This window comes from Neolamprologus multifasciatus, chromosome 18 (genome assembly GCF_963576455.1).
Source record: "Neolamprologus multifasciatus chromosome 18, fNeoMul1.2, whole genome shotgun sequence".
Lineage (NCBI taxonomy): Eukaryota > Metazoa > Chordata > Actinopteri > Cichliformes > Cichlidae > Neolamprologus > Neolamprologus multifasciatus.
In genome coordinates, this window is record NC_140456.1 from 22,264,542 (window position 1) to 22,286,224 (window position 21,683).

The 21,683-nt window shown below is 38.9% G+C and overlaps 1 protein-coding gene across 3 annotated transcripts; it reads left to right on the forward strand.

Moving 5' to 3' along the window:
- Window positions 1–13,280: 13,280 nt before the first annotated feature.
- On the forward strand, window positions 13,281–21,544 carry LOC146497894 (organic cation/carnitine transporter 2-like). Of its 3 annotated transcripts, none has more exons than XM_085141992.1 (10): window positions 13,286–14,206; window positions 14,419–14,522; window positions 15,476–15,630; window positions 16,351–16,522; window positions 18,247–18,388; window positions 18,570–18,661; window positions 18,788–19,002; window positions 19,102–19,284; window positions 20,310–20,445; window positions 20,752–21,544. In XM_085141992.1, exons 1-10 carry the CDS (start codon window positions 13,829–13,831, stop codon window positions 20,822–20,824), a joined length of 1,650 nt encoding a protein of 549 aa, XP_084998118.1. In that variant the 5' UTR covers window positions 13,286–13,828; the 3' UTR covers window positions 20,825–21,544. The 3 variants fall into 3 exon arrangements, with proteins under 3 accessions (XP_084998119.1, XP_084998118.1, XP_084998117.1); XM_085141991.1 differs by having other exon boundaries at window positions 13,287–14,206; window positions 18,567–18,661; XM_085141993.1 differs by lacking the exons at window positions 20,310–20,445; window positions 20,752–21,544 and adding an exon at window positions 19,630–20,300 and having other exon boundaries at window positions 13,281–14,206; window positions 18,567–18,661.
- The last annotated feature ends 139 nt before the right edge of the window (window positions 21,545–21,683 follow it).

A 21,683-nucleotide genomic window follows, 5' to 3' on the forward strand; every position in this document is an offset into this window, starting at 1 on the left:
GATCGAAGTATTGATTGACAGAGATTAATGACGTGGCACAGGCCGGTTAGGGTGGTGGAGGGGGCGAGTGAAGGAGGTCACAAAGTTAGGATCTCAACGTTGCAGACCAATAAGAGAAGAGCTTGCTCGTTTGTTCACCAAAGTTCAGCAAATTGGGATTTTCACCTCAGTGACGGATGCGCAAAATGACGAGATAATTTTCATTCCCAAATTGTTCGTCAAGATTTTACAAATTAAAAATTAAATAAATAAATAAATGACAGTTTAGGTAAATGACGGGAACATTTTAACAGGTAAATAAATATACAGAACCAATCAGAGCACAGCTTCTTGACTTTTGATCGCGTCGTAATTTTATATGAAATTAGTGATTTGAAGCAATTGAAAGTGAAGCTGTAAGGTCTTTATTGGACATAAGAAGAAGAAGAAGAAGAACAAGAACAAGAAGAAGGAAGAAGAAGAATTGTACACTCATCTTTGCAGACATATATTTATTATTATCTCCCTAATTGGACACTCGGACAGTTTCTCGGTGCCGGTGACTGATGTTTATACCATCCGCTTCATTCAGCTCCGACCGATATGCAGATGCTGCCCGTCTGTGTGTGTGTGTGTGTGTCACTTGTAAACGGTTTCCTCTGACATCTCAGTTTTAATATTGTGCCAGATTTGTGTTTATTCATTTATTTATTCATTTATTTATTTATAGCTTTTCGAGGCCAACGTGTTTGTATTATAATATTTTATGTATTTGTTTTGTTTTATTTTAGAAAGAGAGAAGTGAAGAAACCACAAACCCACGAAAGAAAGACGCGAGAAAGACATCGGCAGTTTTAGGCCTCATCTATCTGTACTGCGGTTAATTTATTACAGAACATAAAATAGATTTTTTTCAAAGGCAGTGTGAATGAAGTCAGCCAAAGTACCAAATTAGGCAAGATACAGAATTTTAAAAATAAATAAATATTATTATTATTATTATTATTTTACCTTATAACCATTTCTGAAGACATTTATGATGAAAATCTATATTTTTTTGTGACTGCATGCTGAACTTTGTTTGTTTTTCGATTTTTTTATTCAACGTGGAGCTTTATTTACAGGCCTAAAAATAGAAATTGTGGGCTATATTGTAAATATTTCAAACCTTGGAACTGTTCGAAATTAAAATACTTATATGTGATAAGAAAAGCGGGGACACACACACACACACACACACACACTTGTTTTATTAGCAGAGGTGTGCTTTGCCCTCTGTGGCTAAGCTGGGGTTTTTTGTTTTGTTTTTTTGTTTTGTTTTTATTTATATTTGCAGATGTATTTTTATTAATCAATAATACTGATTGCTATTGGCAAATAGTACTTTTTAAGATATAATTATAATATAGAAGGACTTTTTTTTATTAAAATCAAATCTTCCATTCCAACGAGTCTTTCTGGATTTCATAAAGCTCCGTGGTTAAGCCCCCCCCCCAAGAGGATATTGATCTCATCGCTCTATATATCGATCATCGATCATTTCAGCCTCCATCGGTGCTGTTTCCTAAACACTGAGGCATTTGTTTCAGATTGTTTCAGCGGTGACTTGTAGCGTGTAAATGTTTGACAACAGAAAAATGCTGAAAAAGAAATGTCAGCTGTTTGTTTTCTGTTCAAGACAACAGCAAAAAATAAAATAAAAAAATAAAAAATAAAACCTAAATTCAGCGCGGTTAATAATAATATCCGCCTTGGCCTTTAATTTAGATTCTTGCATTGACGAGGTCCACAAGCAAGAGTTTTATACCGTTTTTATTGTTTCATTCGTTGTCGGTATGTGGTACCAAGCCGGAGCTAAACAATCGCAACACATTACACCACACTTTTACGCGCGCGTGTGTGATTGCCAGTGTTGGATGATTGTCAGTGTGTGTGTGTGTGTGTGTGTGTGTGTGTGTGTGTGTGTGTGTGTGTGTGTAGGATGTTGTAGCTGTATATTGTATTCAGTGCAGTTTTGATAAACGCAGTGTGGATCTGAGAAAAGTCGCGGTTCCTGTTACATATACAGGGAGACCATTATAACAGAGCAATAATAAATGTAGCACAACACAGGAAATGATTAGAACCAAATTAAATGTTTCATATGTAGCTTCTGGATGAAAAGAATCTGCTTTCTACAGTTCATCAGCAGAAAAAAAAACATACATGGTTATAATAATGCACACACAGTGCAGATATTACTCAAAGAAAGACTGACTGGCAAAACCAAAAATGTCCTTTTCTACAAGAACCATCTTGCAAACAAAAAGGCAAACAGGAAAGAAGAGCGGCAGTAAATATATTTGTGCTCAGGTGCATCATTGGTTACCCCGCAGCCTATTTATTGGCAAACACAATAATGGCTTCAGAAACTTTGCTGTATGGTTATCAAAACATGTTAAATTGACTGCATTCTGTGCAAATCTATAACTATTGATTGTCATTTTGTTTCTGTGAGATATGCAATCCACAGCCAAAAATCTAAGCCGTCCACGTGAGGTCGAAACACGACAGTTTACAAAAAATCACAAATTTGAAACGAGCTTTTCAGCGTTTTTTAGCTGGTGTGTTGTCAGGAACTGGTGAACGTGCAGCATCCTGTGGGATAAATCCAGCACAGACATTTCACACTCACAGTTGGGGAGCAAAAAAGTAAAAGAGTGCATGAAAGAGTGTATATAACGAAGAATTAAATGATATATATAAACATTTAATGTTTATATATACATTTAACATGTATCATTTAATTCTTTGTTACTTTTTAAGTAAACACGTTTTAATTTTCAAATATTGAGTCAGTCAGTGTCACAGTATATCTTTTTAAAATTCATATAATGAGAAATGCTTTGATAATTTTTTTTTAACTTTCTTTGCTATCAGAAGAAACCTATCTCAGTTTTTTGTTTTTTTTTTTAATTTAGCATGATGTTGAAAACCTTGTTTGGAGTGAGAAAATAAATGTAATATGCAGTGTTCTGGTTTAAACCTGATATGAAACACTTTATAGATTCATTAAGCGGCGTCTGGGTTTTGCCTGTAACAGTTATATTGCTGTAGTCTGCATATTTTCTAAAGCCTGCTTCTGTCTATAGATAAATTAATTTAATTCGTCTTTGGGTGAGGGAACAATAAAGCCTAAAGACTGAAACTCTGTAGCCTCACCATAGAAATATGTTGGCCTTATTTAAATGCAATATGACAGAGAAAACAATGGAATCATTTAAATATAAAATCCTCATATTTCTGTAGTGTTTGTAAAACAATTAAAAAAACAAACAAACATAAGACTTAAAGTGCATGTTTGCTTTTGAATGTTTTGGTGCTGTTAAGGACTGTGAAGAATCTTAATGGTTAAAGCAAATTAATTTTAATACTGAAATACAGAATACATATTTTAACTCTACATTTTAAATCAAGGATAAACTCCCTGCTTCAGATCCTGAGACCCCACTTTCTCTTTTATTTCTAACTCTCTTTTTTTTCGGAATTTCACAACACAGTAATGGCGACATTTTCATCAATCACATTTCTTTATCAAGTGAAAATGCACAGGAGTACAACTTCTCTAGCATCCATATCCTCACAGGCACCGGTTGCTAAGTAACAGAAGGAGAGATGTATTGAGATTGAGATAGAATAGTCAATCAATTCTCCTGTGAGGGCTGTGCGTGTGTGTGTGTGTGTGTGCGTGTGTGTGAGAACGCCTGCTGCTGCAGTTTGTTGCAGCCTTTAAGAAAAACACTGAGAACAAATGTGTGTTTTCACAGCTCAGAAGTGATGCAAAAGTATTTGAAATGTCCCTTTATCGTAAATAATGTAATCTTCCTAATGGATCACAAATGCTAGGAGAGACCACACTTGTCATTTTTAATCCGCGAATATAATGAGAGCGACATCTTCAACCGCTTTATATCCAGAGGTCAAAGGTCACCTCATCTCTCCTCCAGGGATTTGATCAGTTTTTCATCTGCCATTAGAGGCTTTTGGGGAAAAGTCTTATCTTCACCACACAGAAGCGAAGCAACAGCTTGTTAGGCAAACGTGCCACTGAAAAAACCTTGTGGCGCCCAAAAGGGGTGGATTGGACCTCATTCGTTTCTCCCAAATCAAAGAACTCCACCAAGAAGAGAAATAAATAAAACATTCCTGACCTCGGCAGACTTTGTTTGTCCTGAAACCAATGAAACAGAACAAGATGCAACACATGACGTGGAAATCAGGTGTTTGTTTTTTTTAATTGTGTGTTTGTGGAGCTTTCTACGGATTAGGTGTGTGCTGATTTTAATACATGATGAAACAAATAAGGGACTTGATGCTTAGAAAGGAAAATACTTTAAAGGTTCTGCAATCTTTGCAGCCAGAACCTAGCGAGTGCGGTCTGTGCCTGGGAAGATGACATGGAAAATGCCCACGATTTTTTTGCCAAAGGCACCAAAAGGATTAACCCAAGAACTTCCTGTTTTATAAATTTGGGCTATAACCAAAACAAAAGGAAAGTGTGGATGTAAACCGCTTTTGTGAGCCACCTTCATGCCTGCTTCCCTCAAGTCTCCTCCAGCAGGAGGCAAAGAAATATGCCGGTTTCATACACTCCATCAATTTTCCCCTCGAACAAAGACAGACAGGGAGAAAGAGAGAGAGCGATGGAAGCGGTGAGCAGAGAGCAGAGTGAAAGAAATGAGAGATAGATGAAGAGCGTTTACCTCGATGGTAAATTTTCTTGTTTCGTCTGCCCGGTGGAATATATCTGGCAATTACTGGCAACTAGAGAAGGAGATGCGAGGATGTAGCTCTATTATTGGGCTAAATTCAAGGTTCAGTGTGCGTACTTCTGAGGGGAACATACTCATCAAGCCGATGTCGAGCCCCAAACGTTGAAAAAGCACCGTTTAATGTGAGAGTGAGTGTGACACAGGGCAACAGAAACACAAACACAGAGCAACAGGAAAGACGGCGAAGAAGTTGGGGGGCTGGGGGGGGGGGTGAGTTGGGCTGGTGTTAAGGTGATTAGTCTGGTGGGTTGGCGATAGAGAGAGTTGATCAATAACCTATTGATCGCCCATTGCAAGTGTCAGGGGGGTAGTGGGAAAGAGAGGGAGGGTGAGAGAAAGGATAGGGAGGGAGTCAGCCCTGGCTTGACTTTTAAAAATCCTTTACTCCGCTGATGACAAATAACCCATTAGACTGCAGGAGAGCTGGAAAATGTGAAAATCCCCCCCTGCTGCACACACACACACACATACACACACACACACACGTGCACCTGCTTTGCCCCAATGTTGCAAATATTTCTCAGTTTCAAATAAGCGTGCTACAGACCGTTTTTCAACAAAGCCTGCGTGGAAAGGAAAAATCATTTCTGTAAGTAGTGCGGAGGAACTATTGAGCTCAGTGCAGAAAAGTTACTTAGCAGACCATTACTTCAAAGAATTCCTCAAGGCTGAAATATTCACTGGAGCACAGAGCACTCGATACCCACCCTAAAACCTTTTCAAATGTTCTGCAATAAGTCTGTTAGAAATGGGTGACAAATTTGAATGCGACTGAAAGCAGTGCAGAAACAGAGTGGGCTGTTTGCGCTCAGATTTTTCTTTAAAGTGAGCTGTGAGTTTTGAACTGCAAAATTATGTAAAAACGAATGTGTGTTCGGTGTGTGTCTTGTTTGTAGCTTTGGGGAGATAAATGATATGAGTTCTTGTTAAAATAATGAGAGGTGCTGAGAAACGGTCTCTTGGGCGTTCCCTTTGAGCCAAGAACAGCGTTAATTAGTCTTAAAAAATGAACGCAGAGAGAAATTTATTTTTCAAAAACTATTAGGACCGGGCTAATGAACCCATTTGACAGTGAAGGATGATACTGCATCCCTGTTTTTTACGCTGAGGTAAATGGACTGGTTCTTATGTATCTTATTTTCTACTCTTTTTAAGGCAAAACATGATTTATTCCCTTCCCTCACTTAGATCTAACATTCACATCACTTGGGGTTCAGTATCTTGCCCAAGGATACTTTGGCATGCAGACTGGAGCAGCCAGGGATCGAACCACCAACTACCTCCTGAGCTACAGCCACCGTATGTGTCATGTATCATGTATGTGTGTCACCAAGAAAGGGGTCACGGTGTTACAAGGTTTGTTGCTCCCTGGTGTGGTCCAGCCCTACAGGATGGGGTCAGAGGTGAAGAGTCTCTGAGTACTTGGAAAAATCAGAGTATAAAGGACGGCAGCGGAGGATTGAATGGTTATTGAATAAGCCATTATTTTTTATTATCCACCGAAAGTCTTTCATGATGGGTTAAAGGGTCTGAGATTGTTGTCAGGATTTGGTGTGTGTGCATGACGTGTGTGCACAGAAAGAAAAAAACAACAGCTCTTTTCTCATCATGGCTCTCAGTTGTAAAACACTTTCTCTTTGCAGAGGCTTGGAGTTCTGATGGCAGACAGACAATGATGGATTCTCCTCGCACTAGGCCTCAGTTCTCAAACAGCCATTATCATTACGGACCCTGCTGACTGCAGGGCTCATTTGGACAAACGGAGGGGGCTGTTGATATTTAAGGGAAGCCACGTGTAAGAGTGATGAGGAAAACATGGCCTCTTTGCCCAGTCCTCTCTTTCTCATGCACACTCTTCTCTCTCTCATCCTTTTTCCAGCTTTCATTTGCCCTATTTTTTCCCGTTTTACTTCCCCTGTCTCTCTTTCTCTCGCTCTCTCCTTCCTGTGTCCTTGTCTCCTCTGTCCACCCCCCCCCACACACACACACACACACACACAAACGTGTACGCTGCCCTCTAAGACTGCCCTGCCCCCACACAGTGTCTCTCTCAAATTAATGTGAAGATATTGACAAGTGATGGGCTTAGAAGGTATAGATCATCAGGAGGGAGAGGAAAAGAGAGACGAGACCAAGCTGAGTGCTCCTTACTAAATGAGGGCTTTCCCTGTTGCTACCCAGCAGCTTACGTCTGTAAGTGGTGGCTGCAGAAGTGCAGCAGTTAATCAGGTGTTTCTCATACTCGGTCTTCAAGAAAGCGTGACAGGTGGAGGCGAGAGGTAAAACAATGACTTTTTCAGGCTTACATGCACAAAGTATAAAATAAAAGCCAGGCACATAAATATGTGTCACACTTGCACACTACTCTGTGCAAACTGGATAAAGCTGCTAACAATAAGCAGAGGACCACTTGGTCAATATGCCAGTTACCCAGATGAAGGTAAGGAAAGGGCAAATCATAGCCAATCAGTGAAGAGCTTTCACTGTCCTCTAGCAAGAGCTGACCCCCTGACCCTATTTGATGACCCTCAGGCCAAAGGTCAACACTCCAGGGGTCAGAGGGCATCTCCATAGACTGGCCAGAGAGGCACTGTCATGGCAACAGCACTGCCTAAAGAATGGTAAGGTGTGGCCGGCATGTGGATCGGAAGATCCCTGAGCGGTGATGTGATGGCACCTGATTTGTTACAAACTTAAATTTGAGGGGTATACCGTTTTATTGTTGGGTACATAAAATGCATTTTATATCTCTGCTCTGGTACCTATGGAATTTTGTTAACCTGGGTTCTTTTCTGATGTCACGGCTCTCATGTCTTTGATTTGTCAGCGGTTTAACCGCTTCACTCATTTCCCTCATTCAAATGTGTGTTTGAAACTCAAGGGGAGAAAATAGACAAATTAATCAAATGTGTACACCAGAACTTCTTTCTTTCCCAATAAGTCATCTAAGTCATCCAAAGTCTGGTAAGATTAATGTTGTGACCCTTTACAAGGAGCCTGAACTTTAGCTTTAGAACAAGTGAATTGCCCCATGTTACTAAACCCTCTAAAAGTAATTAGTGAGGTCAGTTTTTTCAATGCTTAAATCCTTCATATTTTAAATAAATTATTCCAGTTTACATAACTGGTATTTTGTATTGGACACAGCATTTACATACACAAAAAAAGATTCTTTCCTCGTGAAGTAAAAATTTTGAATAAAATGTAACTGGACTATATAGAAATCAATAGGGAAGGAAATATATAAATTAATACAATTCAAGGAAATATGCATGGTATACCAATCACATCATTTTCATTATACTAAAATCCATTAAATTCAAATACATTGTTCTTCTGTAACAAAATCACATGGAAATTTTTACATGTAATTAAATTACTAAAAGTCAACAATATATTAAAAATATATTTTAAGTGCATTTTGGGACTTCTGTGTTTCATATATAGCCTGTTCTGGATGTTTATTTCATTCTGTTGCTTCTGTTAATCACCTGTTTTAAGAGCCAGTGTACCTTTTGTACTGGAATCCATGCTGGGTTGCACCATCTTGTGGTGGTTGTGCGCACAGCTCCTGTGGTATTGCTGCTTCTATTACAGTTTTTTCTGATGACTTAAGCACCTTTTTTGTAACTATTGGCTATTTTTGCAAAACTCTACACACAAATAAGAAAACTCTTCACCCAATCAGCAAAACATTGTAGTTTTCTTGTAAAAGCGAATAACCCTTGCTTAACTCTCCACACCTTTGTAAAAATGGTATTTTCGTATCCAACAGTTAACACAAGCCATCACATTAATAAGCACACAATGCACCAACTACACACTGATGGTATGAATAAAAAAACACATCTGGCGTTTGCTTTCTCTGTGCACAAGGTAGGCTATGTCAGTTTGAGCTCATACTTTTGTCATAGGTCTGTAAACATTGAGGGATCCAAACTTCAAGTACTGGTGTTTATTTACACACATCAAAACAAACACAAGTGTTTATTTCCAAGTATAGGATTATTTGCAATCGCCATATTGACTATATGGGTTTCTTGGTCTGCAGTGAACATGCTTCCTCTGCCCCAGCATCTGGTCGTCTAGCAATTCTGTAAAGTAACAATTTCAGTATTTTTACATCTATGGTATTGTTGTGTTTCTCATTAGCATATGGCAGTGCTACAAATCTTAGTGCAAAGTGACTGTACTAACCGATTCTCATTTCGAAATGTCCTTATGATGCTTGCTACAGTGTAGCGGCTCGAGTTAGGCTGAACCCGTTGGCCAGCTTCCCTCAGGGTCACTCCACGGTTGATTACATGGTCCACTATTGTAGCTCTGATGTCATCAGCAATTCTATTTCTTACTCTTCTTACCCTTCCTCTCCCCCCTCCTCGTCCTCCTCTTGTTCCTCCTTGTCCTTGTCGTCCTCTTCATCCTACTACTTCACCTCCACGTCCTCTTGCTCGGCCTCCTCTACTTCTCACTCTTCCTGCTCCCTCCATTGTACTCCACACACAGAGCTTACCTGTATTATAGTGCTTAGGCTGATTGCAAAGTGAACTAATGATCTAAAAAAGTTTTCACATGTGACAGTGTGCCAGACAGTTGGCAAAATAGTGTAAATAATGGCCGTAAATGTGTATAGTTTTGCTAGGAGTGCGTTGATCATTTGGGAATTGAGTGTAAAGCAGTGAGTTGTGTTTACAGTTCTGCAAAAATAGTGCTGTGCAGTGGATTGTAGCTACAGGTTTGCAAAGTGTGTGTTACAAAATGGAAAACTGAGTGCAAAGCAGTGTTTGTGCTTTTAGTTTTGCAAACTCAGTGAGTGGTTTTGCTATAAGTATTAATAGTTTTAGAAATTGTGCTATAAGAATCACAGTTAGGGTTTAAGCATTCAGAAAAAACTGTAAACTTAGCTGCTAGTATATCAAGTACAATTGTGTTAGTCCATTAATTCACATAGACTGTCGACTTACCTATGTGCTCTGTCCCATGCTTGTGTTAAATTGCAAACAAATTGCTCCTACTGGGTCACTTATGGACTTTTAAGTTGGTTACCAACATAGAGATGTACTTGTCTGGTTTCAGTGTAATATTACAGTTTTTTCTGATGGCTTTAACCCTAACTATGATTCTTATAGCACAATTCCTAAAACTATTAATACTTATAGCAAAACCACTCACTGAGTTTGCAAAACTAAAAGCACAAACACTGCTTTGCACTCAGTTTGCAACTTTGTAACACACACTTTGCAAAACTGTAGGCACAAGTCACTGCTTACACTCAATTACCAAATTTCCAACACACTCCTAGCAAAATTATACACATGTATGGCTATCATTAACACTATTTTGCCAACTGTCTGGCACACTTTCACATGTGAAAACTGTTTTAGATAATTAGTCCACTTTGCAATCAGCCTAAGCACTATAAACAGGCCACAGGTAAGCTGTCTATGTGGAGTACAATGGAAGGAGCAGTAAGAGTGAGAAGAGTGAGAATCAGAGGAGGCCGAGGGAGAGGACGTGGAGGTGAAGAAGTTGGAGGAAGAGGACGTGGAGGTGAAGAAGTTGGAGGAAGAGGACGTGGAGGTGAAGAAGCAAGAGGGTTAGAGGAAGTTAGAGGAAGAGGGCAAGGAGGAGCAAGAAGAGCAACTGCAATATGACTATGTGCAGGTAAGCTAGTGTCATTGGTTCTGAATTTGGAAGTGCATACTGTAGTGCTGTGCATGGGCCTGATGTGTTGCATTTGTTTTGTCTTGTCCAGAGAGTGATGGAACTAGAAGCAGATGCAACGGGACATGAGCTACTTTTTGTAGATGAGGCCGGTTTTAACCTCAGTAAAACCAGGAGACGTGGCAGGAACATTATTGGACACCGTGCCATCATCAATGTCCCAGGACAACGTGGTGGTAACATAACCATGTGTGCAGCTATAAGCCAAAATGGTGTTGTTCACCATCATGCAACCATAGGCCCATACAACACTGCACACATTATTGCATTCCTGGACACCTTGCATGACATGCTCACTATTCAGAGACCAGAGCAGACCCGATATGTCATCATATGGGACAATGTTAGTTTCCATAGGGCTGCTTTGGTCCGCAACTGGTTTACAGACCACCCATCCTTCATGGCACTCAACCTCCCTCCATACTCTCCATTCTTAAATCCCATCGAGGAGTTCTTCTCTGCCTGGCGCTGGAAAGTGTACGACCGTCATCCTCATCAACAGGTAGCCCTTTTACAGGCAATGGAGGAGGCATGTGGAGATATTGACCAGGCATCATGTCAGGCCTGGATACGGCATTCAAGGAGATATTTTCCCCGGTGCCTTGGACTGGAGGATATCGCATGCGATGTGGACGAAATTTTGTGGCCGGACCCAGAAAGACGACATGATGTAGGCTGATTGTCTTTTTTTTTCCTTTTTTTTTTGTGAAATTCCTATTTTGTTTTCTGACTTTGTCTTGGTTTTGATGAGTGTGAATAAACACCAATACTTGAAGTTTGGATCCTTGTATGTTTACATGACACTATGACAAACGTGTGACCTCAAATTGACATCTGTACACAGAGAAAGCAAAAGCCAGATGTGTTTTGTATTCATACCATCAGTGTGCAGTTGGTGCATTGTGTGCTTAGTAGATGATGGCTTGTGTGTACTGTTTGATACGAAAACACCATTTTTACGAATGTGTGAAGAGTTAATCTAGCTGTGTTCGCTTTTGCAAGAGAACAACAATGTTTTGATAATTGGGTGACAGGTTTTCTTATTTGTGTGTAGAGTTTTGCAAAAATAGCCAATAGTTACAAAAAATGTGCTTAAGCAATCAGAAAAAACTGTAAATGAGCAAATGGTAAACTTATCATTACTCAATAGTCCACGTTTTTGTCTGGGTTCAACCTCACCTCATGGTACAAACAGCATGAAATAGAAAAACTGAGGGGTAAAGTTTTTCTATTGACCTTTCCTGCTCAGCAATACTCAGTCGAGTAAGCCTATTTGTAGGCTGTGTAACTCTGTAGAGGTGTAACATGTGGACTAAAGTGAAAGTAAATTAAAGTGGACAAAGGATATTCAAAAGTCCTGTCCCTAATTGTACACTGTAGCGTTGTCAAAGTAACTGCTGTTTACTGCTAACAGGTTTCCAGTAGTTCAGAGGCATTGAAAAGAGAGAGGTTGGTATGAGAATTTGCCCTGAGAGCACAAGAGCAACAAAACAAACTTTCAAAGAGAAATTGAGCAATAATATTTGCAATTACAGGCCTGCTGCATCACGTTGCTCTTTCTTTCCGTGTGTGTAGGAATGTACATTACTGTGTGTACAGCTACATAGGTAATGCATATTCAGTTCAAGTTTTGTTTTATTTATATAGAACCAAATCACAACAAAAGTTGCCTCAAGGTGCTTTACACTGTAAACTACACACCCAACAATAATACAAAGAAAACAGAGAAAACCCCGATGACCAAGCCATTAGGCGACAGTGGGAAGGAAAAACTCAGTTTTAGCAGAAAGAAACCTGCCACTTCTAATTTCATTGTACCTGTGACAACAACAATAATGACATTCTGATTCTGATTCCATCTGCTACGACTGGATGGATGTGAGTAGGATAAAGGAGCCTCTGTGGAAGAGAGCCAGAGATAATAATAACAAATAATTAAGCAGCCTACTCCTATTGCAGCATAACTAAGGGAGGATTCAGGGTCACCTGATCCAGCCCTAACTATATGCTTTAGAAAAAAAGAAAGTTTTAAACCTAATCTTGAAAGTAGAGATAGTGTCTGTCTCCTGAATCCAATGCTGGTTCCACAGAAGGGGCCAATAAAGAGAAGTTAATATACAAGAAATAAGCTCTCTTTTTCTAGTACCTGTCAGTATTCTCGCTGCAGCATTTTAGATCAATTCAATTTTCAGGGAGTTTTCAGGACATCTTGGTTTTTCAGCGTCACTCTGAGATAGGATTTTTCTAATTTTACAGATATTGTGCAAATGGCAGTCCTATTTGTTCAATATGTACATTAAAGGACATATCCTGGTCAAAAATAACTCCAAGATTCCTATCAGTGTTTCTGGAGGCCTGAATAATGCCATCCAGAATGGGCATCTGTGTAGAAACCGCATTTCTAAGATTTTTAGGTCTTTATGTCTTTAAGACATTCCTGCAGTTTAACTAACTTGTGTGTGTTATCTGGCTTGATCGACAGATAGTCATATGAGCAACAACAATAACATAAAATGTACATTTTAAAAAAGTTAAAATAACATAAAATAATTTGATTTTTTTTAAATAAAAGTCATGGCGCTGTTTATAAAAAAATGTAATTATGTAATTAAATAAAAGGCAGGGACAAACAAAAATAAACAAAAAAAACGTGTTTAGTCTGGATTTATACGAACTGAGATTTGGAGAGCTGGTGTTTGATGCGCGGAGCAGGAAAACTGTGAACTCAGAGTGTTTCTCTGAGTTCACAGTCAGTATTTGTGGTTTCTAACCCTACTGCAGCATGTGGGAGGAGAAGTTCCTGGCAATCATACATTTTATTCCGACGTTGATGTGAACGCTTGTTATGACTAACTAGGCTTGGTATTAACATTGACAACTAACAGATTCGTTTATAAGACAGCTGTGCAGATGTGTCCGCAATATAACTAATCCTGAAATCCCGATTGATCATCGAGCATTCAGCGAGCAGAGAGTTATCAGTATGTGTAAGCGAAAGAAGTAGTCTAATGGCAGTTGATATCCTTACATAAGGATATGCAAACATGCTTGTGCAAGCGTTAACACCTACCCCTCCAGTTTTACCAGGAAGGAAAAGTGTGCTTTGTGGGATGAAAGGTTCAAAAAGCAATTCAATGACTGAACAGTACAGTTACAGTCTGCAGGTGTCTGCTTTTCTTCTTTCTTTTTCTTTCTTTCTTTTTAATTTCTAGCACGTCTATGCACGGCGTGTCTGGTTTGACATGTTGCATAAGGTATCTTAAAGCAACTCTCTAGAAACACTTCGCTTGCGCTCCTCCAGGTTTTTTGCAAGCATGTCAAATGGAAAAATCAGAGACTTTGACGAAATCACGTCTTTTCTGGGCGACTACGGGCTCTTTCAAATTCTCATTATGGTTCTGCTCAGTGTAAGTACAATGCCCGCAGGATACATGGGTGTAATTGTGGTTTTTGTTTCGGATACACCCGAACATTATTGCAGAAGCCCAAACAGCTCCTCACGCAACGGCACAGAGTGGGAACAGGAGAATGGTTTCCATGACCGGGGCAGCTGGATGGGACCGGGCAGCTGCTCTCGATACAAGCTCAATGAAAACTGGACAGAAAAAGCAGCCGGCTTCAATGACACAGAACAGTGTTTGGACGGCTGGGTTTTCAGCACTGACAAATACACCGCCACCATCGTTTCTGAGGTTCAGTACTGCCTAAATGATCACTGACAGTCAGCCTGTAGTACACGAATTGTTTCGTATGGCTGTGACATTAAAAGACCTCGAGAGCTAAAACATGTAAAAATCGCTTCATGTATTCGAAATAAACTCACTTTATTCTATTATTTTTATCTGAATGTAACCCGAATATTATTATATTATATTATTATTATATTCTCTCTTTTTAACTGAAGTGGGATCTTGTGTGCGACAATGCATGGAAAGTCCCTTTCTCCACCTCTTTCTTCTTTGTGGGGGCACTTATTGGATCTTTTATTAGTGGACATCTATCAGACCGGTAAGTCTGTCATATAAAAATATGTAATCAGCCTTTGTTTAAAAACGTTAAGATAAGAAAAGGAGGCTGAAAGATATCGTGGCTTTAACAAGTAGCCTTTGTCTTTTTCTTCCGTCTCTGATACACGAGGAAAGGTTAAAAAATATTTTTTCTTACCTGGGTGAATTGAAAAAATCATAAAAAGCTTTTGATACATGATTGATAAAGTGACCTACAAATAAAACTAGTTGCTTTAAAGTTTTAGGAGGAGGGTTAAATTGTTTTCAGAACAGAGTTGTCCAGATAACAACTGCAGTCTGAAAGATGCAGGAGTGTGGCTCAAAGAGGCTCCTAAATTTAGGTCTGTGTATCAAATGTGCATGCTCTTTTGTGTGAGTATGTATTTCCTGGCTGAAAACTATCAAGAGTGTATTTAGAACTCTGCAGGTTTGAGGTTGAAGCCTGCAGAGCTGTTTTCATGTCATCTGAGGCTTGTGTTTGTTTCCATTTTGGATTCTATGATCCGCTTGTCTCAGCAAGTTGTTTGGTAAACGGATCAAAGATCTGGAAGCAGATGTTCAGTCTAAATATCCAGGTAGTGGGCAACATGGCAACATCTAGTAGTGTACGCACTACTGTGGTAGAAGGGAATCTTTTTCTTAGTTCAAGCAGGCAAAGCTACAAGTAAGGATTGTCTCTTTCACTTTTAGTTGTTGGTATTTGGGTTGGTTTTTTTTTTTTTAATATATTTTTTATATATTTACATATGTATTATTTGATGAGCTGAAACCAAACAATTTTTAACAGTGGTGCTGACAGAAAAAAATTAAAACCCATACCATCTGAGAGAATCAAAAAAGTAGAGAGAAGTAAAACTGATAACCAGCCCAAACTCACCATGATACTGTTATGTTATCATGACATTACATCTTTACATCTCTGTATTCCCTATTTCTGCATAACTTTTCTTACAGATTTGGTAGAAAGCCAGTATTTTTTTTCACTATGATCCTACAAACAGTCACCACCTTGATCCAGGTCACCTCCGTCAGCTGGGTCATGTTCACTATCCTCAACTGTATGAGAGGACTTGGCCAAATTTCCAATTTCATTGCATCACTCGTACTCGGTAAGACAGCCCATTTGCTCCTATCACACTTCAACAAATCTTCCTCAGTGTGACGGTGGTTCAAAACCCATTGAAAGATTGTGCTGTACCAATTCATTTTGGGTCTTAAAAACCTGGTTGTATTGTGTTGAGGCATTTTAAAGAAGCATTAATCACTATTTCTTGTCTTTTTGTTAAACATATCACATTTACCTAACACACACCAGAGGAGACACACGTTTCTAGTAGGGTTACATCATCCAGCGTAAAAAAAAATTGTGCCAAACACGTTGATCCTTCCGCTTTGGTGACATTTTATAAATAAAAGGTCAGCAAATAGAAGCTTTCATGTGAACGAGCAGAATTAAAGTCTACATAAAAGTTTCTTTAACCCCGAGAGGTCTAATCAGCATCTGTGGTGATCCTAACCATAATTTATTATATTATTTAATTTCTTCTGACTATGATTGCCGACTCCTGTTTGTCTGAACAAAGCTGTATTTTTCAGCTCCAGAGGTATCTCCATGAAATCAGATAAAGTGCCTCAAGCATTGAAGGAGCATCCTTTTGATCTACGGCTGTGCTCCTTGAAAGAAAGGCGTTTTGGCTTTTTGTAGCTTACTTTTCATCTCCAAGGCTCTAGGCTAAAGTAAAATACTCCTTTAAGCCATTGTCTCAGAAAACCAATCCTCTCATGTTTCCTTTCATTAAAGCCCAATTCTTCATCTTTGTCTTGTCCAGGTTCTGAAATACTGAGTAAGTCTGCCAGGGTGACCTACATTCTGCTGGGACACAGTCTTGGGTTTGGCTTTGGTTATGCCTTATTGCCCCTCTTTGCTTACTTCATACGTGGCTGGAGGATGCTGCTGGTTGCTGCTGCCCTCCCAGGCTTCCTATTTATTCCAACGTGGTGGTAAATCTAATGGATGATGATTCATGTGACCAGTGCACAGAGAATTTTATTAGGACTTTGTACACCCCTGCATTTCAGTGCATTAATCCGATATTAGCAATGCAATTTTAGAGAAACATGTCAGTATTCGGGTTTTAGCATTCAGTTAAAGGTTACATAAAAAATCTGAATGGGGAAAGATTTTACCATGATATTATTGTAAGTGCTATTGGCTGTTTTTTAAACAAACAAAACAGAAAACAAAACATAAGAGTCTCTTGGGTTAACTCTAATAAAACATATATAATATTGTGGTCTGATGAAAATGACCAGAGCAGCTGGAGCTGATACGATGACATAGCTAACTCACATAACTGCTGTTTATGTTTGTGGTGGTCACGACATGCCCAGCCTTGTCAATAAGTAGCTAGGTTCCTGTTAAACAAAACTGGAAAACTGAGTCCACAATTACTTGTTAAACTCAATTTCCATGTAATGCTGCATGTGGATGTCTCATAACAGCAACTTTGCTTCTTGTTATGAAAAGTATAAAACATATTCACATACATTATAGAAATATTGGATCAGCAAGTGGAGACCAACAGACGTGTTACAGCAGGCAACATCAAAATTTGTGCATGTACTATTTGGATTCAATTCGATGTAGACTGTGAAAGTAACTCTGGAACATTTGATGAATGCAGAGTTAGAACAGAAGTTAGTCAATGCCTGCAAGATAATGTTTTTGTTTAGTCAGATACATTACATGTGCATATTCTGTCACTCAGCGTAAGGAATTAGAATATTTTTTATTTATTCTTCAATCTAACCAGCCAAGCTAAATGAATCTATTTTTTTTTTTTGGTTTTATTTGTCTTTGTGTGTGTGTGTGCATCCTGTTAATATAAAACATAAAAAACAGTACAAGTGCAAGTTGCATCAAAGCAATGCCCTTCAGGCAGGCAAGGCAAAAATAACCTATAATGAACTGAAGCAACATTGTAAAAAAAAAAAAAGAGTGGGTCAAAGTTCCTTCACAGCGATATGAGAGACCCATAAAGTCATGCAGAAAACTTTTACTTCAAGTTATTGCTGCTAAAGGTGGTTCTACAAGCTACTGAATCACAGGTTGTACTTAGTTTTCCAAAGGACTGCTTAGAGTGAAAACAAGTGAAAAATATCTTTTTGACACGATTGTATATATACTGGAGGAGTGTCCACCACACAGACAGAGAGAGAGAAAACAACAACGGACCCAACCCACTACAGGATCTAAATAAACAGGAATAATGAAATAAAACAGATTAATGAACTTAATTAATGAACCTCAGAATTGTTCCTCATATATATTCTGACATGTAGATTTAGTTGCATCTGGTATCACACAGTACATCAAATCCGTACATTACTGAACTGGCGTTACTGAAAACTGTTATGCTGTCAAATCCACTGAGGGTTTTGCTGAGTGTTGCAATAAGTCTTTTGTTTTCTTTTAGAAACCAGAATGGCACACACATAAAACAAAGTCCAGCCTCACTATCCTTTTTACGAGCGCATGAAACTAATTTCTCAAAAGCAAAGTTCACTCACGATCAGTTCAGAAAAGATAACACTGCTGTCAGTCAGCCTGGATGACATTTGGGTGACAGTTGTGATAGATAACGCATGTTTACACTGAATCTAGAAAAATCTTGTTTTGGGGTGCATGTTTTGCTATACGCTTTTCACTGCTCTTGTGTGTGCAGCTTGATTCCTGAGTCGCCTCGTTGGCTTTTGCAGAAAGGTCGAGTGGAGGAGGCTGAGCTTGTCATACGTAAGGCTGCCCAGTGGAACAGAGTCCCTGCCCCTGAGGTCATATTCAGAGCTGGAGATTGCTTGGAGCTCATGGTACCATTTTTTTTTTTTCCTTGAGCTATGAAAGCCATTGTGCTCCAGTATAAAATATAACTTAAATTGTAGAAATCACACAATACTTTTCCACCATGCAATCTGAAATTATTATATATTCAATGTGGACAGACAACTTTGCTCTATAATGTTCTGTTTCTTTCTGTGTCTAATTCAGCAGAATAAAGATGAAGAAGAGCAGACATACACTTACATGGACTTGATGCGCACCCATAACATAAGGAACATAACAATTTTAGGTGTTTTCATATGGTAATGGGCTTTCCAGAAACATATAGTAATGCCAGATATTGTGTTGCATGTTGTAGTAGCAATAATTATGCTGTCTAATGTAAAACAAACTTGTATTGCTGAGTCTTGATTATGCTTTTTTTGCAGGATCTCTGTGGCCATGGTCTACTATGGGCTCTCTCTCAATAGCAGCAACCTGCATGGAAACATCTACCTCAACTGCTTCATTTCTGCAGCCATTGACATTGTTGTGTATGTAGCCACCTGGCTTCTGATTGATAGGGCTCCACGGCCCACTTTACTCTTCACCACGCTGATGTTCTGCGGTATCATGCTTCTGGTTATAAAGCTGGTTCCTGAAGGTATGTGTACAATATCAGCAGTGCCAGGAATTAGCTAGAACACTCGGTAGATTAGCACATTGTTTAAACTTTTTCTAATCACTGCCTTTTTCTTTCCAGACATGCCCATCATGGTCCAGGTGTTGGCTTTGGTGGGAAAGATTGGTGTATCTGCTGCTTACTGCTTTATCTACGTGTTTTTCACTGAGCTGATGCCCACTGTGGTCAGGAACATGGGCTTGGGGATCTGCGCCACAGCTGGACGAATAGGAGCTATCATATGTCCTTATTTACTTTACATGGGTAAGTGTGCTTTCTTTTTGTTTTTCGGTCAGAGAGCTTAGGGGAGGTGCATGGGCATCAAAGCTGAAGCAACAATATCCATGTTCGGGGCTAATCTGGCATTTTAGTATTTCAGTTAGTGTTTCACTTTGATAACAGGGGCAGTGGTTAGCATTGCTGGCTCACAGCGAGAAGTTATATCCATGTTAGGGCATTTCTGTGTGGAGTCGGTTCATTTTCATTTTCCTCGTGTGTGGGTAGTCTGGCTCCTTCCTACAGTCTATAGACATGTGTGGGGTTAGGTTAACTGTAGATGTAAAGCATCTATGGTTGTCTGTCTCAGCCTATGATAATTATGTCTCCCAGCAACTCTAAAGCGGATAAACAGAAGAAACTGGATGGATGGACTTTGATTGGACAGCCTAACATTGCATCCTGGTTTGATCATGATTTCTGTAATAGGTTTGCAGTTCATGAGCCTGAGTGAAGGAAGCCGTGACAACAGAATTGACCTTAATGTGTAAAATCAACAGAGACCACTTTCAAATGACAAAGTCCACTTTAGGATTGATGGTTTAATAAATAACACTATGCATGCAGTTATTATCAGAGGCCTCATCCTCATTTCTACTGTGACCTAGAGTTGTCATGTGTGATTTAAGTGGTTTGATCAAGGAAGTCTGTTTTCCACCTCTCTTGAAATTATTGTTAGTTGGTTACATTTTTGTATATTCATTTCCCCAATGGTTTTCTCATCTTCTCTGGACTCTGTATATCTTTTTAATTCAGAAATACATCTTGGTAACCTGACCTCCTTCCATTATTGTGTACAAGAGAATGTGCTAACACCATTTTTCCCTTTTTCCGTTTTGTTTTTTTGTTGCCAGTATATTGCTTTATTGGTCTGGTTTTAAATGTATTTATAAATGTTGTAATATAATTCTTAATGCTTGTGTATTGTGCACATCTTCATGATGTGGAAATCCTTTTAACAGTGAAAAGATCTCTCATCGTTCCATTTTAAATGCCTTTTATTTTTCTTGCAGGTCTATACAGCAAGATCCTTCCCTACATCATTTTTGGCACAGCCAGTATTATGGCTGCTGCCGTTAGCATGTTGTTGCCAGACACCAGAAACAGCAAACTCCCTGACCTTCTCATCCAGACCAAACACATCAGACGGTATGTTGTTGATGGACGTACCGAGTTCAGATTTCCCTTTTTTTTTTTAATGGCGTAATGTTTGTGGATGAGAGTACAGTATAACCATGACCTGAAATTAAAGGATCCGGCTTTTGATAATAAGTCTGTTTCTAATGTATTTGTATTATGCAGTATATATAAACACACTGGCTCGCATCAGAAACATTTTAATTAAAAGGAGCAAAAATTCTTCAGAGCCAACTGAATGACAGCTTTTTTTTAGTGTATTTTAGCCATTCTTATTTATCTGTTCATTCTGCCTTCATTTCTCTTTACATCTTTAAGCTTCTCCTGCTGTTCAAAGGAAACTCTTTCAACCAGACCTGATGCAACTGAAGGCTTCAAAGAAGTGAACTAGAGTGCCATCTGCTGAAAGGAAATCACACAGCAAGTGTGGAAGGACCACATGCATTTGAAGATGAACAGTATTGTTAGCTTTAAGATGTGTCTGTAGGACTGTGAGAGGTTAATTTGAAGAAAGTTAACTGAGCTTCTTTGTTCTTGTCATGCAGAATTAGTGATATACTTAAATTCCTGGGTTTACACTTCCCCATACAGAGTCTTAGATGGTGCTTTTGTTTTTGGCCTACATGATTGTTCATCTGTTTGTTTTTCAGAATGTCTTTTTATGCACTCTTGTATTTACAACATTTATTAAAATAAACTGCATCTCACAATGAGGTAGACAAAAAACAAATTGTGTAGATGGTTTTGAAATAGATTTGCCTAATTTGATAAGTCTTCTTGTCTGTCCAGTTTTTGCTGATTTAGAAAAACACCCCTCATTTCATTAGTTTGTGCTAGGAAAATCAGATTTATTGAAACATGTGTAAAAATACATTCGGAATACAAAAATAGTTTGCACAATTCTAAAGAGCCTGAAAGTGGTACCGCCCTTATTTTTCAGTATGTCCTGAACTCTTTTAAGCTTTCTTAGGAATAGTTCTCCAGGGTTCTTGAACAAGATTTAAGCTCTTCTTTTTTTTGGTTGGCTGTATTTTGTTTTGTTCCCAGTGTTGTGGTCCAGATGAGGCAAATCCATCACTTCCAGTGTTCCACTAAAGACATGATTTTCAGATTGTGTTCATTTGTTTCTTCAATTTTTTTTCTCTGAAGAACACACTGCACAACATGCTGACATGCTGTGTTTGAGCTAATAGCTCTTACAATGTGTAGACACATTGTAAGAGCTTTGAAGCACTGGTTTCAAAGTGCTT

Bases quoted from the DNA above. Each gene is read 5' to 3' on its own strand.
- LOC146497894 (XM_085141991.1), top strand. From the start codon at position 13,829: ATGTCAAATGGAAAAATCAGAGACTTTGACGAAATCACGTCTTTTCTG. The intron at 15,631-16,350 runs GTAAGACAGCCC...TGTCTTGTCCAG, and splicing joins CATTGCATCACTCGTACTCG to GTTCTGAAATACTGAGTAAG. The intron at 18,662-18,787 runs GTAATGGGCTTT...CTTTTTTTGCAG, and splicing joins ATTTTAGGTGTTTTCATATG to GATCTCTGTGGCCATGGTCT.